General features: G+C 39.3%; 1 protein-coding gene across 4 annotated transcripts in view; it reads right to left on the bottom strand.

Moving 5' to 3' along the window:
- ACOXL (acyl-CoA oxidase like) overlaps positions 1–13,670 on the bottom strand; it is a 326,290-nt gene that overhangs the window by 12,530 nt on the left and 300,090 nt on the right. For all 4 annotated transcript variants that reach the window (XM_032843889.1, XM_032843891.1, XM_032843888.1 and 1 more), the window contains one exon: positions 12,493–12,594. In XM_032843889.1, coding sequence (XP_032699780.1) covers positions 12,493–12,594 — 102 coding nt within the window. The remainder of the gene's footprint in view (positions 1–12,492; positions 12,595–13,670) is intronic.

The raw sequence follows: 13,670 nt of genomic DNA, 5'->3' as shown, positions 1-13,670 counted from the left end.
CCAGAAAGCATTCTATCAGATACCATTTTTTCTTCTCAAAAATCAGTGAAAGCTCACTTCCAGGAGAATGGATATACCTTTCTCTATTCTCCCACTAAACACAACTGAAAACCCTGCATATTCTATATATGACAAACATAAGAAAACTCTGAAAGGTGAGGAGAAGACTGGGACACTGGGAGTTCAGGAGTGACACACTGGCAAATTCTCCAGGTTTCCCTTTTACCTCATGTATCCCACACTCAGAGCTAAAGAAGCTGGCAACCCAGGAACGTCAACAGATGCAGACAAAAATCCCAACAAAAGATGCTCTCTCAGTAAAAAGGGGCAGCCAAGCAACACAGAAAATTTTGAGACAATAACCACCCTACTCCAGCCAAACACCACAGAAAACCTGTAACTCTATCACCCATGTCTCTCAAGGCTGACTGGTGAGTTCATTCTTCTAGTCTTCTTGCCAGGCTAATGAGGTATCTGCCATCACATCAGTGGAGACCACATGGGGAACCTGGACTCCCACCTTTATTTAAATGGTAATATTCTGTACCTAAAAGGTAGGATAAACAAAATTTTTAGTGAAAAAAATATTTTTCATTATAGAAAAACTTGATATATTTTATTTTCTTCATTTTGCCATAGATAGGTGAACTATCTTCCTTTACCTGGAAGTAGAGATGTACTCCTTCCACTTCCAGATGGAGCACTGTAGAGGAGGTCTAGTAAGAAGATAACCATTACATGGTGATAGTAAAGACACTACCTATGTTCATGGAAGCCATGTGGGGAGCAGCAATGAGGCTCTCTTACCCCTCACCAAGAGCAAGGTGTCAGTGGAGGCCTAGCTGGCAACCGAAACTTCCGTCCTTACCCAGCAGGAAAAAGGACCACCCCTTGTATCAGCAGAAGTTGAATGGAGAATTGACTTTTTACCCTACAGGGCAGTAATGAGGTGGTGTACTCCTTTTCTCCCACTGGAGCACTGGATTGAAAATAGAAGGCTTAAATAAAATCCAAAGTTTCATAATTTAATACCCCAAATGTTTAGGTTTCAATAAGAAGTCAACTGAAGAAAAAGACATCAATATGTGCCAACACTGAGTTGACAGAAATGCTAGAATTATCCAACAAAGATTTTAAAACGACCATCATAAAAATGCTTCAACAACCAGTTATGACCACACTTGAAACAAATGAAAAATAGAAAATCTCAGCAAAGAAACAGGATATATAAAAAACAAAATAGGAATGTGAGGACTGAAAATACAAGGACCAACATAAAAACTCAGGAGATAGTCTCAATAGCAGAATGTAGGAAATAGAGGAAAGGATTGGTAAGTCAGAAAACAGAAAAATATAAATTACTGACTCTGAACAGTGGAGAGAAAATAGACTGGAAAACAACAACAACAACAGAGGTTTAGGGACATGTGTGATTAGAACAAAAGATTGAACTTAGAGTTCTAGAAGAAGAGAAAGAGGGCAGTACTAAAAAGCATTTGATGAAATGACCAAAAAACCCTATTTTGACCAAAAGACACAAACCAACCAGTTCAAAAAGTTGAGCAAACCTCACCAGGATAAACTCGAATCCACACATGGCACATCATAGATGAACTTTTGAAAACTAAAGACCCACCCCTCCAAAAGCAGAGAGAAATACCACACTTTACTTATAAGGGAGAAAGATTTGAATAACAATAAATTTTCATTATAAACCATGGAAGCCAAAACTACTTTCAGGTACTGAAAGAAAATAATCCTCGTCCTCAAATCCTATATCCAGTGTAATACTGTCCCTATTTTCAGATGATGTGTTTGTCTCTGTAGAAAATTCCAAGGTGGAGCACCTTGGTTAAGTGTCCAACTCTTGGTTTCAGCTCAGGTCATGATCTCAGGGTCATGAGATCAAACCCCATGTCAGGCTCTGTGCTCAGCTAGGAGTCTGCTTGAGACACTTTCTTTGTCTCTTGTCCTTCCCATTTCAGCTCTCTCTCTCAAATAAATAAATAAGCCTTTAAAAAAAAGAGAGAGAGAGAAATTTCCAAGGAATCTGCAAGAATTCCTAGACTTAATAAGCAAGTTCAGCAAGATTATAGGATATAAGATCAATATATAAAAGTCAATCGTGTTCCATATATTAGTGATGGACATGTGGACACTTAAAATCAAATATGCAATACTCTTTACAAATATGTCCAACTGATTCTAGATAAAGATTTTAAAGCAAGTCAGTGGAGGAAATATAACCTTTCAACAAACTGTTCCTGGAACAACTGGACATTTTGACCAAAAAAATGGATCTCAACCTAAGTCTTCTACCTTATACAAAAATTAACTCAAGGGGCACCTGGGTGGCTCAGTGGATTGAACCTCTGCCTTCGGCTCAGGTCATGATCTCAGGGTCCTGGGATCAAGCCCCTCGACAGGCTCTCTGCTCAGCAGCGAGACTGCTTCCCTTCCACTCTCTGCCTGCCTTTGCCTACTTGTGATCTCTCTCTGTCAAATAAATAAATTTTTAAAAAATCTTAAAAAAAACCCTCAAAATGGATTGTGGGCTGATATGTAAAAAGTAGAAGTAAAAAACATTTAGAAAAAAACTATAGAATAAAGTCTTCAGGACCTAGGGATAGGTGAATTCTGAGACATGGCATCAAAAGTACAAAAGGAAAACTGATAAACTGGATTTCATCAAAATTAAGAACTTTTACTCTGGAAAAAGGCCATGTTAAGAAGATGGAAGGACAAGCCAGGTGGAAATATTTACAAGCTATGTATCTCACAAAGGACTAGTATCTAGAATATATGAAGAACTCTAAAAACTCAACAGTTAAAAAAATCCCAAACAATCCAATTAGAACATGGGCAAAAGATGCCAGAGCAGACATTTCAACAAGAAGGATATACAAATGGTGCATAAACATATGAAAAAGTGTTCAACATCACTATCCACTAGGGAAATGCAATTTAAAACCACAATTAAATATTACTGTGTACCTATCAGAGCAGCTAAAATAGAAAATAGTGACACCACCAAAGTCCAGTAAAGACGTGGATCAACTCCTATATTGCTAGTGGGAATGTTAAATGTTACAGCCACTTTGAAAAAAGTTTTGGCAATTTCTTAAAAAAAAAAAAATAAACATGTAGCCACCATTTAACCCAACAAACGGATTCTTGGGTATTTACTCTAGAGAAATGAAAGCCTATATTCATACCAAAAGCTATACATGAATGTTTATAACAGCTTTATTCCTAATAGTCAAAACTGGAAGAAGACCAGATATCTTGCAATGAGTGAATTGTTTAACAAAGTATGCTACATTCACTCCATGGAGTACTACTTTGCAATAAAAAGAAACAGACCACTGACACATGCAACCACTTGGATGGATTTCTAGGAAATTATGCTGGGTAGAAAAACCAACCCCAAAATGTTGTATATTATGTGATCCCATTTACACAGCATGTTGGAATGACAAAATTATAGGAATGGAGAACAGATTCATGTTTGCTAAGGATTCTAAGGGAGGCAAGGGAAGGAAAGAGGGTGTGCCTATAAAATAGCCAGAGGACCTCTGTGGTGATGAAAAAGCTCTGTATATTTACTGTATCCATGTCAAAATCCTGGTGTGGTATTACAATATGGTTCTGCAGCTGATATCACTGGGGGAAAACTACGTAAAAGGATAGGAAATCTCTCTGTATTCTTTCCTACAAGTGCAACCGGATGAGTATGTCCTAGCTTGCTAAATTATCACAAAAGGAACATACTCATGTAAGCATCATCCAGATTAAGAAATAGATCACCTGTACCCCAAAAGACCCCGCAAAAAGTCACACACTTGAGCTGGATATTTTTCTTACATTGTCTCAGCAATAGCCAGTTTGATTATAGAATTGATGCCTGATAGTTCTGTGATAGAAATGACCAGCTATCCAGGGAAAGAGCATAAAGAAGAGTCTTGGTTTTCTACAGACTCATGGGTTCTCACAAGTGGGTCTTGTCCATTGTCTGTGCTTTCAAATGGGGCCACCCCTCCTTGCTTTCTTTGCATATTTCCTAATACCAAGTGCTTTCAGTTCCCCAGAAGAAGCTTCTAAAATCAAAGGAAAAAGGTAACAGCATCAGAAAAAAGAAAAGCAAATACAAACACATTTTATTTTGTAAAAAAATATTCATTTCTAGCTGGAATATTAATTTCTACCAAAATGGATATAGTAGGGATCATTCCTGTTTTTAGTTTAATAATTCATTTAAATTTTATTATTATGGAATCATAATAAAACCCGCCTTGCCTTAACTGTGACAGGGTCTGCCCTAATCCTTTTAGACACAACTGACTCCCATCTCCTGAAAGGTCTTTCTAATGTTATACAGCTACTCTTTTGGAACAAATTCCACCAGTGGGAAATTCTTGCTGTGCATGCTGGGGTAAGGGGATGAACCCAGAGACTTTCATGGAGGATGCCGCCATTACCCAGCATTTCAAGGATCACCCCAAGGAGCCCAGGATAATGCAACTGCCAGAAGAATCCAGAGGCTGGAGCTCAGCAAAACAAGTTGCTCCCTCCCATGGTTCTAACAAGTTATCTGTACTATGGGGCAAAGCATGAGGGTTGACCAGCTGGCTGCCATGCGGAAACCAGGATGGCAGGAATGGTGACCTCAGGGTCCCTGGCCAAATGGAAGAAATCAAATCCCACTTATATTTTCTTAACCTCAGTTGAGTGGCCTACGTTTATAGGTTCAACAATGTATTTTAAGCTGCTGAAGAGCAGGCTTGGCCAGGGGTAAAGAGAAAGGGGAAGGGAAAAGTGATTTCCCACTTTCTTAATGGCACTCTGTTGGTATTGGTATTTTTCTTTTCTCTCTTTTTGAGTTCTTGGCTCCAGAAAAAGAAGGTAGACCAGGATGCATTCATATTCTAGTTGGTCCCTGCTGTCTCCTAGAGATGAACCAGAGGGTCCTACAGAAGTGAAGAGAAGTTCTGGGGATGCTTTCAAATCTACAAAGACCCTAAAATTTGACTCAGTAACATTCCCTGTATGACCACTCCATTGTGCTGTCTTTTCACAATACCTTAGCTTCTTGACCGAAGCCACCAAAGAGGAGATGTCCCTCCCCACCCTGATGGAATGGATGTTTGGGGTTATACTCCACACTGGCTTCTCCACTCAGCCTAAAGGACATAAGCAAGTGTCATACCTCATCATTTGCTTGTAGCCAAGTCAGATGGACCTTGCTGGGTGGGTGGGACAGGGGTGAGGAACCAAAGATTCCTTCTCAAATTCCTTACAAAGAAAAGCAAGAGTCTGTGGGTAGTAAATGAGGCCAAAGAACCAAGAAACTCAACCTCTCTTTCCTGGTCCAAGTGTGCTTTTAGCATCCTGTGCCTAAAACCCCAGTTCACATTGCATTTGACTCTGGTATCTGAGCATCTCTTAAGTTGCCTTGATCCAGGTGGTTTGGCAAAAGGGAAACAGAAGAATAGGATATCTGAGGGTCCGTTAAAGAGAAACCTTTAACAGAAGCAGCATGGAAAGCAGCCTTACTGCATTTGTAGGATGTGAAGGGCATGTGTACTATTTCTAAGCCTCATTGGTACAGGTATGATGTATATGTTCTTGAAGTTGAGATCTGAGGAGAAAGGCTAACATCCCAACACCATCTTTCCAGCTTGGAACTCCTCCCTACGTTTTCCTCCTATTTTGTTTCTTGTACCCTAAGACTTTTGGCCACAAGGCAATGACCGAATTTATAATATTCTACACTCAGTTCAAAATAGCAAATAAGCACGATCCATCTTCTGAATTCAAAGGTGCAAAGTAGTGTCTTGGCTTTTGGGGTCTGGTGTCTGCCACACTTCTGCACATTCTTACTCCAAGCCACATTTCCTGAGAATAAATCAGTGTGTCACTGAAATCAATGTGGTACATCTCAACTATTTGAATGACCCAACAATCCATGGCTTGTATGTTCTTCCCCATTGTTGATTCAACCATTTGTTTGGCTAAACTGAAACTAAATCCCAAACCTTAGTGGTTGTTATAGACTTGAGCAGGTAACAGGTCAAGAGGTCACTTGCCATCAAAAGTCTTCCATGACTTCCTTGCTGTCACTGGGTCCCTGAGCAGAGAAAGGATGGTTCCTTTCAGTGGAGCTCACAAAGGCTACTAGGGCCTAGGTCTGTTCCTGTGTCCATTTGTTGGCAAGGGTATAGGAGAGGACTGAGACTTGTCCTGTTAAATCAGGGCTTCATCCTAGCACATCAGTGGGCATACCAAAATGAAAACAGTCTTAAAGGCATGGGGGAATGACTCAGATGGAACAAGGTGCTAGACATCTGTTCTGCCCCAGAAAGTGTGCACTTAGGAAGAAACTGACAGGTCATGACTCAAATAGGACACTGAGGCAACGTTTGGGTGTACTATGATCAAATACTGGGGTAGGTGGGGCAGTGTCAAGATGGCTTGGGGTTGGTCATGATTGGTATTTATTTTCTCTCTTCCTGAATGAATTTTTGGTTTTTAACATTGTTACTCTTACAGGCTATCTCCCATAGCTTCTGGGTTGGGTTATGCAGTCCTCCCTGACCTCCTTGCAGATCCTTTATAATATGCTTTCTCACGTGGCTCCATTATTTGGGTTTGGGGCAGGAAATGGAACCTGAGTCAACATTTTGCTAAGTATTATTTTCACCACACTGAATAGGGTCTTTTTTGATCTGCAACCCACAGCTGAGCTGTGGTTCTCTCAACACACATAAACTTTAAAGCTTCGCCCTGTGTTGATTTCTTGGCGTGAGCTGACCACATGTCTACATGTACTTGGTTCTTCTTTGTATGTCACCAAGAGTCACTGTTCCAGTGCTGGTGGGCGCTGACAGAGCAGGACAGGTGTGCCTAAGAGTTCAGGGAGGAAACACTTCACTGAGAAAAATGAGGCTACTCTATCTAAAATTGAAATTTACTTTAAAGGCTGGCATAAAAAGTAGAAGACCCAAGGCCATTTGCAATAAAATACATCATTTTAAGAGGCTGAAATTTTTGTTTCATTTTGTCTTTTTTTTTTTTTAAAGCAAAATGAAGTTGGTTTTAATGGAGATACGTAATCATTAACAATTAGATTATTTTGAAAGGCTTGCCTTCTTAAAATGAGCCTTGGCTGATTGTTACTTCCTAATGCTGAGAATTATCTGGAGCAAAATAAACACAACTGTCTAGGTTAATGAAGAATGAAACAAGATAATGCCTGGACACTCAATTTTCCAAGAACAAAGGCCACAATTGCGCAATTATTCTATACGTCTGTACCCTGCAAAAGTACCTAATAATGAAAAGGGAACAGAAATCTTTTACTTAAGGGCCTTGTTACAATGGAGCCCTGGGGGCAACGCCAGAGGACTGCCTTTGAGCCAAGGCCCTACCTACTTTGAGGGATCAGGAGAACAGGCTAACAACCTCACCTTTACCACTCCTTAAATCAGCTGCAAATCAGCCTTAGACTCCCAATCCATAAAGTGGATTAACAGCTAGCCACACTAACCGGTGCTTGTGGGGATTATGCAGGATAAAGAATGTGGATGAGCTCTCTCCACAATCAAGTTCCCAACAAAAGAGATGAGCGAGCTATGGCAGCTAGGAAGGGCTGGAGGGGAGACACTTGAGTTTAAAAAGAAAACAAAAACAAAACAAAACAAAACAAAAAAACAAACAAAAAAGAAAACAACCCCCAACCCCCTCTCCTGAGGGCTTCAGTTGGACAACGGAGCGCTCCGTGCTGCCTTTGCAGCGTGTGGATGGATTTTACTCCCTCTGCCATTAGGCAGGCCTCTGCGAAGCTTCCAAACTCAGGTCACACAAGCAGGATGATGCTGATTCATCCACCTCCTTTTGGGATTAGGAGTTCCGGTTTCCACACTCAGCTAGAATCCTGGCCGGTTGTTTAACTTTTCTGTTTCTTAGTTTTACTCAGTCGTTGAGTGGGGCCTGTTACCAGCCTTATTTACCTGGAAGATCTTTATGAGAATGAGATTAAATTTTGTTTTCTTTTAGCATAAATATATGCATTGCTTATTATCATTAGCCTAGAGTTTTAGCATAACTCCTGCATATTCTGAAGTTTTATCATTTACAATCAGCCCAGGCTGATTGTGATTCCCTGATGCTTTTTTTTTGTTTTTTTCCTCTTCATAAACTTTTAATTTTGGAATACTTCTAGATTTCCGGAAAAATTTCCAAAGATAATAGACAGAATTCTCATATGTTCTTCACCTAGTTTCTTCTAATTCTTCTCTTAACACCTAACATAACTATGGTCCATTGTAAAAACTAAGAAGTCAATATTGGTACATTAATATTAATACACTATAGATTGATTCAGATTTCACCAGTTTTTCTACTAATGTCCTTTTTCTCCTTCAGGACTCAATCCAGGAGACCACACTGTGCTTCGTCATCATGTCTCCTTAGTCTACTCTGGCCTGTGTTGCTTTCTTAGTTTTTCCTCATCTTTCATGCACTGGCAGTTTGAGGAGGACTGTGTAGGTCTTAGGTAGACCATCCCTCCATCTGGTTGTGTCTGACTTTTTCTTTTTCCTTAGGATTGGATCCGGGTTATGGATTTGGGGGAAGAGTCAATTGCTCGTCTCACCATACAATGTCACAAGTGCATGCCATCAACACAACTTACTACCGGTGATATTCACCTTATGCACCTGGTTAAGCGGGGATCTGCCAGATTGCTCCAAAGTACAGTAACTGTTTTCCCTTTCAATGCTTTGTCCTTTAAAATAAAAGAAAATCACTGAGTCCAACCCACACTCAAGGGAAGGGGGAAGAATCTACATACATTAGTAAGAAAGAATGGTCTCTTTGATCCTATTTATGGATCCGTTTAATCATTTATTTATATCATTTTGGACTTCTGTTTAATTATTTTATACTTTGGGTTATAATCCAGTACTACATCATTTGTTTTGTTGCTCAAATTGCTCCAGCTTTGGCTATTAGGTACTCTTTCAGTTAGGTCCTTCCAGTGTCCCTTTGGCATAACCCCACAGTCCTGGGGTGTTCTGTTTTTGTTTTCAATTGGGCACCTTCTCACTTTCTAGCCCTGAAAGATGCTCCAGGCTCATCTTAGATATTCACTGAACCAGTCCTAGAATCTATCATTAGTCCAAGGACTCTGCTTCCTTCTACTGGAAAATGGTATTAGAAACCAAGAACTGGATGTGGGGTCTACTTGTTGTTACTAGCTAAGGCTGATTTTTATCCAAATAAAATAAATGAAAATGTTTAAAGTCAGAGAAATATGGGTTTTCACTAGCTGTGTTACTTTGGGCAAGTTACTTTCCCATGTTGGGTTTCCATTTCCTCATCTGTGTGTAAGGATAAGAAAAAGGATGTAAAAGGCTGTTATGGGGTCAAGTGGTATAACATTGAAGGAGCTTCCTGTTTCTGATAATAAAGAATCAGATTTTTTCCCCTCAACTGTTCTGCTGAAAACAACTAAAATTTTTAGAGAAAATATAGGAATCCTCTTCAAAGTACCAATGATCTGGCAAAATAATAATGGCAAAAATTATGGAAAGGTAGGAAACAAAGAAAATAAACAAGTAGAAATTTGCATTCCCTCTGAAGGCATTTGCCATTTTCAGCAATGTTGAGTTTTCACTTTGACAGCTTCATGGTGTCTGGGGTGGCAGTAGGGGTGATGATAGTCAACATCAGGGCCAGCAAATAGGCAAGAAATTTAATAGAGACCCTTGCTACAATGAGCTGGATACCAAACAGCTATGACCTTGGGGGAGGGTGAAGGACTTACTGCTCTGATTTAAACTCTCTGAGTCTTACAGGAAACCTCAAGTCTTGAGTTTGGTTTAAGTTGGTCTTAAACTGAAGGCACCTTCAGATGCTTTATAAGGGAAAGAAAGTGCTTTCAATTTGGCCTTCATGTAAATCTCACAAAACATTTTTCAAAAACAATGACCAGCACATATTAAAAGATAACTATACACAAAGCAGAAATACTAGGCAAAAAGAAATAGACTGGTAAAGTCTTAAGATATTTGTATTATTAGCTATAGACTATCAAATAACTATGCTTCAATGCCTAAAGAAATCAAAGACAAAACTGAATATATCTTTAGGGGATAAGAAACTAAAAAGTTATATAGATGATATAAAACAGAAAATAAAAAAATATTTTTTAAGATAAAAATCCCAACAAACAGGATAAAAAAGTTAGGGGATGAATTAACCAGTATATTAGATGCACCTAAAGAAAGAAAGAATCAGTAAAATTGCAGAATTCTCATGTGAAAGCATCTAGGTTAATTTCAGTAATTCAGTCAACCCTGTCCCCTTTTCACCCATTCACAAGCCGACTCCTGTTAAGCACCTCTAGTTGGCCAAGGGTCCCAGACATTTTAGTGAAAAGAAGCTATTAATAACACTTCTGAAACCTTGAAATCCTTTCACAGGGGCGTGGCAGAAGTGGGAAGGGAAACATTTGTGCCAAGTAAACTACATTCTTCCCTCTGGGAATACTGAGAGAGCCCAGAGGAGGGGTGACTGCTCATGGCTGGCAGCACTGAGATCTGCAAAAGAAGGCCTTGAGATGTCCTATAGTTCTCAACAACCCACGTCTAGCCCCACAGATAGTTTGTTCCAAAGCGTCTGACTGCTTCCTGCTTATCTCCCAGGCTGCTACAAGTATCTAGTAAATGAAAAGTGTGGCAAGCATATTGCACTAATACAATACAAAAGCACTTCAGTGTTGTATATGAAAGTTGGTTTCTTTTACTCAGCATTCTTTTGATGTATTATTTATCTCATTTATATCACTGGAATACCTAATCTCATGGATTTAAAATCTTTCTTCATGTAGTTTTTTTTTTTTTTTTTTTTTTTTTTTTTTTAATCAAAGCATTTTTTTTTCCTCTCCCCAAAGTGGGCATTTTCTTTCTGGAAGGTTGTCAGTGTCCAAAGGTAGCTGCTGTCAATTTTTTCCTTCCCCACAAAGGGTTTCTTCTGCACACCAGGGTGCGTGCTGCACCTCACAATGAGAGGTGAAGTCTCTTCTCTTGCCCAAATCCATGCTGGCCTTGAGGCTCTCTTGGGCCAACAGAATGCAGCTGAAGTAACACTATGTTAGCAGTGGCCAAGCCTTGAGATGACTGGCATCTTCCACTTCCTCTCCTGAAGCCAGGCATCACGTAAAACAGTATGCCCTCCTGACACTATTGTACTGTGAGGAAGTCCACATTTGCCCAGCAGCCCCTAGATGATCCTGCCACCTCAGCTGAGGTGACCACCGTGAGGGTGAAGAAGCCACCTTCACAGCCCCAGCAGACACCTCAGGCAGCAGGAGAACCATCCAGCTGAGCCACGTTCGGATGCAGAATCCTGAGAAATAATAACTGGCTGTTCTAAGCCACTAAGTTTTGGGGTCATTTATTACATAGCAACAGATAACCAAAACATCTTTCCACATGCTTTTCTTCATAATCATTGTTCCCTGAAAAGGAAAAAGACTCTTCAAGGTTCTTCAGTGTCCACCTCAGCCTGGCTCCTGCAGATTTCTCCAGGCTTTCACTTGAGATATCAGCCAAACTGGTCTTCTCGCTGTTTTTTAACATGTCTGTCCCAAGTACTCCCATTTCTATGATTTTACCACTTCACCAACCCTGTCTGAAGGCTCAACTGCCTTTCCCTCTCTTCAATAGTTACCATTCTTTGTTGGAATTTTCCACTCTCGAAGGTCTAGTACAAGAATGACATTCACTCCTACATGATCTCTGTCCTCTGAATTCTGGAATTATTCATTGGAAAGTCTCTGCTTCCTTGTGTTATTATTTGCATTTTAAAGACAGTTTTGTGTCCTTGTATATAATAAGACCCTTTGGAAGCAGAGATTGAGCCTATACCTATTTATCTTATAACATCTAATGGAGGGCCTGGAAGACAGGTCCCTCAGAAAACACTCAGAAAGTGTGCTTTACAGATGATTATGCTGTTTTGTATATATTTTTTTCTTTAGAGCAGCATTTGGATGGTGATTCCTTGGATCTATCTTCATTTTCAGGTGTTTTGTAGCTATCACATTGAATTTCCATTGCTACCTCTGACATGAAAATACCATAGGTCTTTTTTTTCTGAATATGAAAAATGAGTTAATAGGTTTTGGTGAGGAGAAAAATGAAAATCACTTAATACTTTATTTTTTTGCCAAGACAAGGAAAATGCTTTTGATTCCCTCCTCTGCTTTTCATGTCAGAAAGTTCATGCACAGTGAATCATTCCCTTGTCACTTAAACTCTGAAGTGCAATATGATCATGGTAGGCAATGAAAACATGTATGTGAAGTCCCAGAGGCATAAAAATCCATGACTGGAAACTGATAAAAGATTGAAAGGACTGTTTTCTAAGAAAGCAAAGAGCTGACAGCTGATGCACAAAGGGTTTCTTCTGCACACCAGGGACCCTTACCTGATTCCTAATCTTCGTGCTGGCCATGGGAGTCAAATATTTATGTTCTAGATACCAGGCTCGCTCCTGGAACACCAGCTTGGTTCCATATAACAGACAAAACTAAGGCATGGGAGAAGAGGAGAGAAATGAACAAAAGGTAATATATTAGAAAATGTAAAGTCTAAGAGAAGGAAGAAAAATAGCATAATATTATATTTCATTAAATCATAAAAGTTAATACTGTCTCAATGTAGATGATCACATTTGGACGTGTGAAATATGTTTTTTTTTAAACTATCCTATAGAACACATAAAGCATATGTGAAAGTAATGAACTGTCATGTGGTCATTCCTCCAGTTCATATTAACTCATGGTCAATCTTGCTTCATCTGTAACCTCACCCTGTTCTCCCTTATCCCAGGTCATTTAGAAGCAAAGTCCATATATAGTATTTTTAAAAACATGCATGTAGTATTTTTGTTTGCTTTCCTTTTCAATTTATGAAAGAATATTCTAAATGTACATTCTGAATGTCATCTTGATTTCCATTGAGCCCGGTTTCATTAAACTTTCATAAAAATAGCATTCCTCATTTACATTTGTTTCAATATTTTTTCCTATTATACTCCTGAAACTTACCCACAGAACTCCTTCACGACATCAGCGGCATCAAGCAATACTAAATGAGTTTTCCTGTATCAAGCAGTAACTTTTTAATTAACTATTTATTTCATTTTTAATATTCAAACTTATTTATATCATATAAAAGCAGAGAGAAGAGTACAATGTACTTCCATGTCTCTATCATCCAGCTTCCACAACCATCCACTCATGGCCAATCTTGTTTTATCTCTCCCCCCACTTTCTGTATTATTGTGAAGCAAAGTTCAGTCATACTATTTTATCCATAGGCTTTCCATGTGTATCTCTGAAAGACTGTTTAGAAGTAAGATTACATAAAGTCCACCCAAGTGACAACGAGAAAACCCTCAATTCAGAGTCAAACGGAAATAATCTACGTGCCAGAAGACAATATGTTTTCTATGGCTCCTGAGAGTCAGAAATCACACAGTTTGAAGTCACATAGACTATATAGGCTCTTCCTTCTTTTCCTGAGGTTCGGGGACATCCTTGAACTAGCAGCATTATGGGGAGCCTCAATTATTCAGTCTTTCCCAGAAAGGGTCACAGTATG

Source organism: Lontra canadensis, unplaced genomic scaffold, assembly GCF_010015895.1.
Source record: "Lontra canadensis isolate GAN:19392208 unplaced genomic scaffold, GSC_riverotter_1.0 scaffold144, whole genome shotgun sequence".
In the NCBI taxonomy this organism is placed as follows: domain Eukaryota; kingdom Metazoa; phylum Chordata; class Mammalia; order Carnivora; family Mustelidae; genus Lontra; species Lontra canadensis.
Note: the sequence above shows the minus strand (reverse complement) of the source record. Positions and strands in the feature narration are given on the sequence as shown.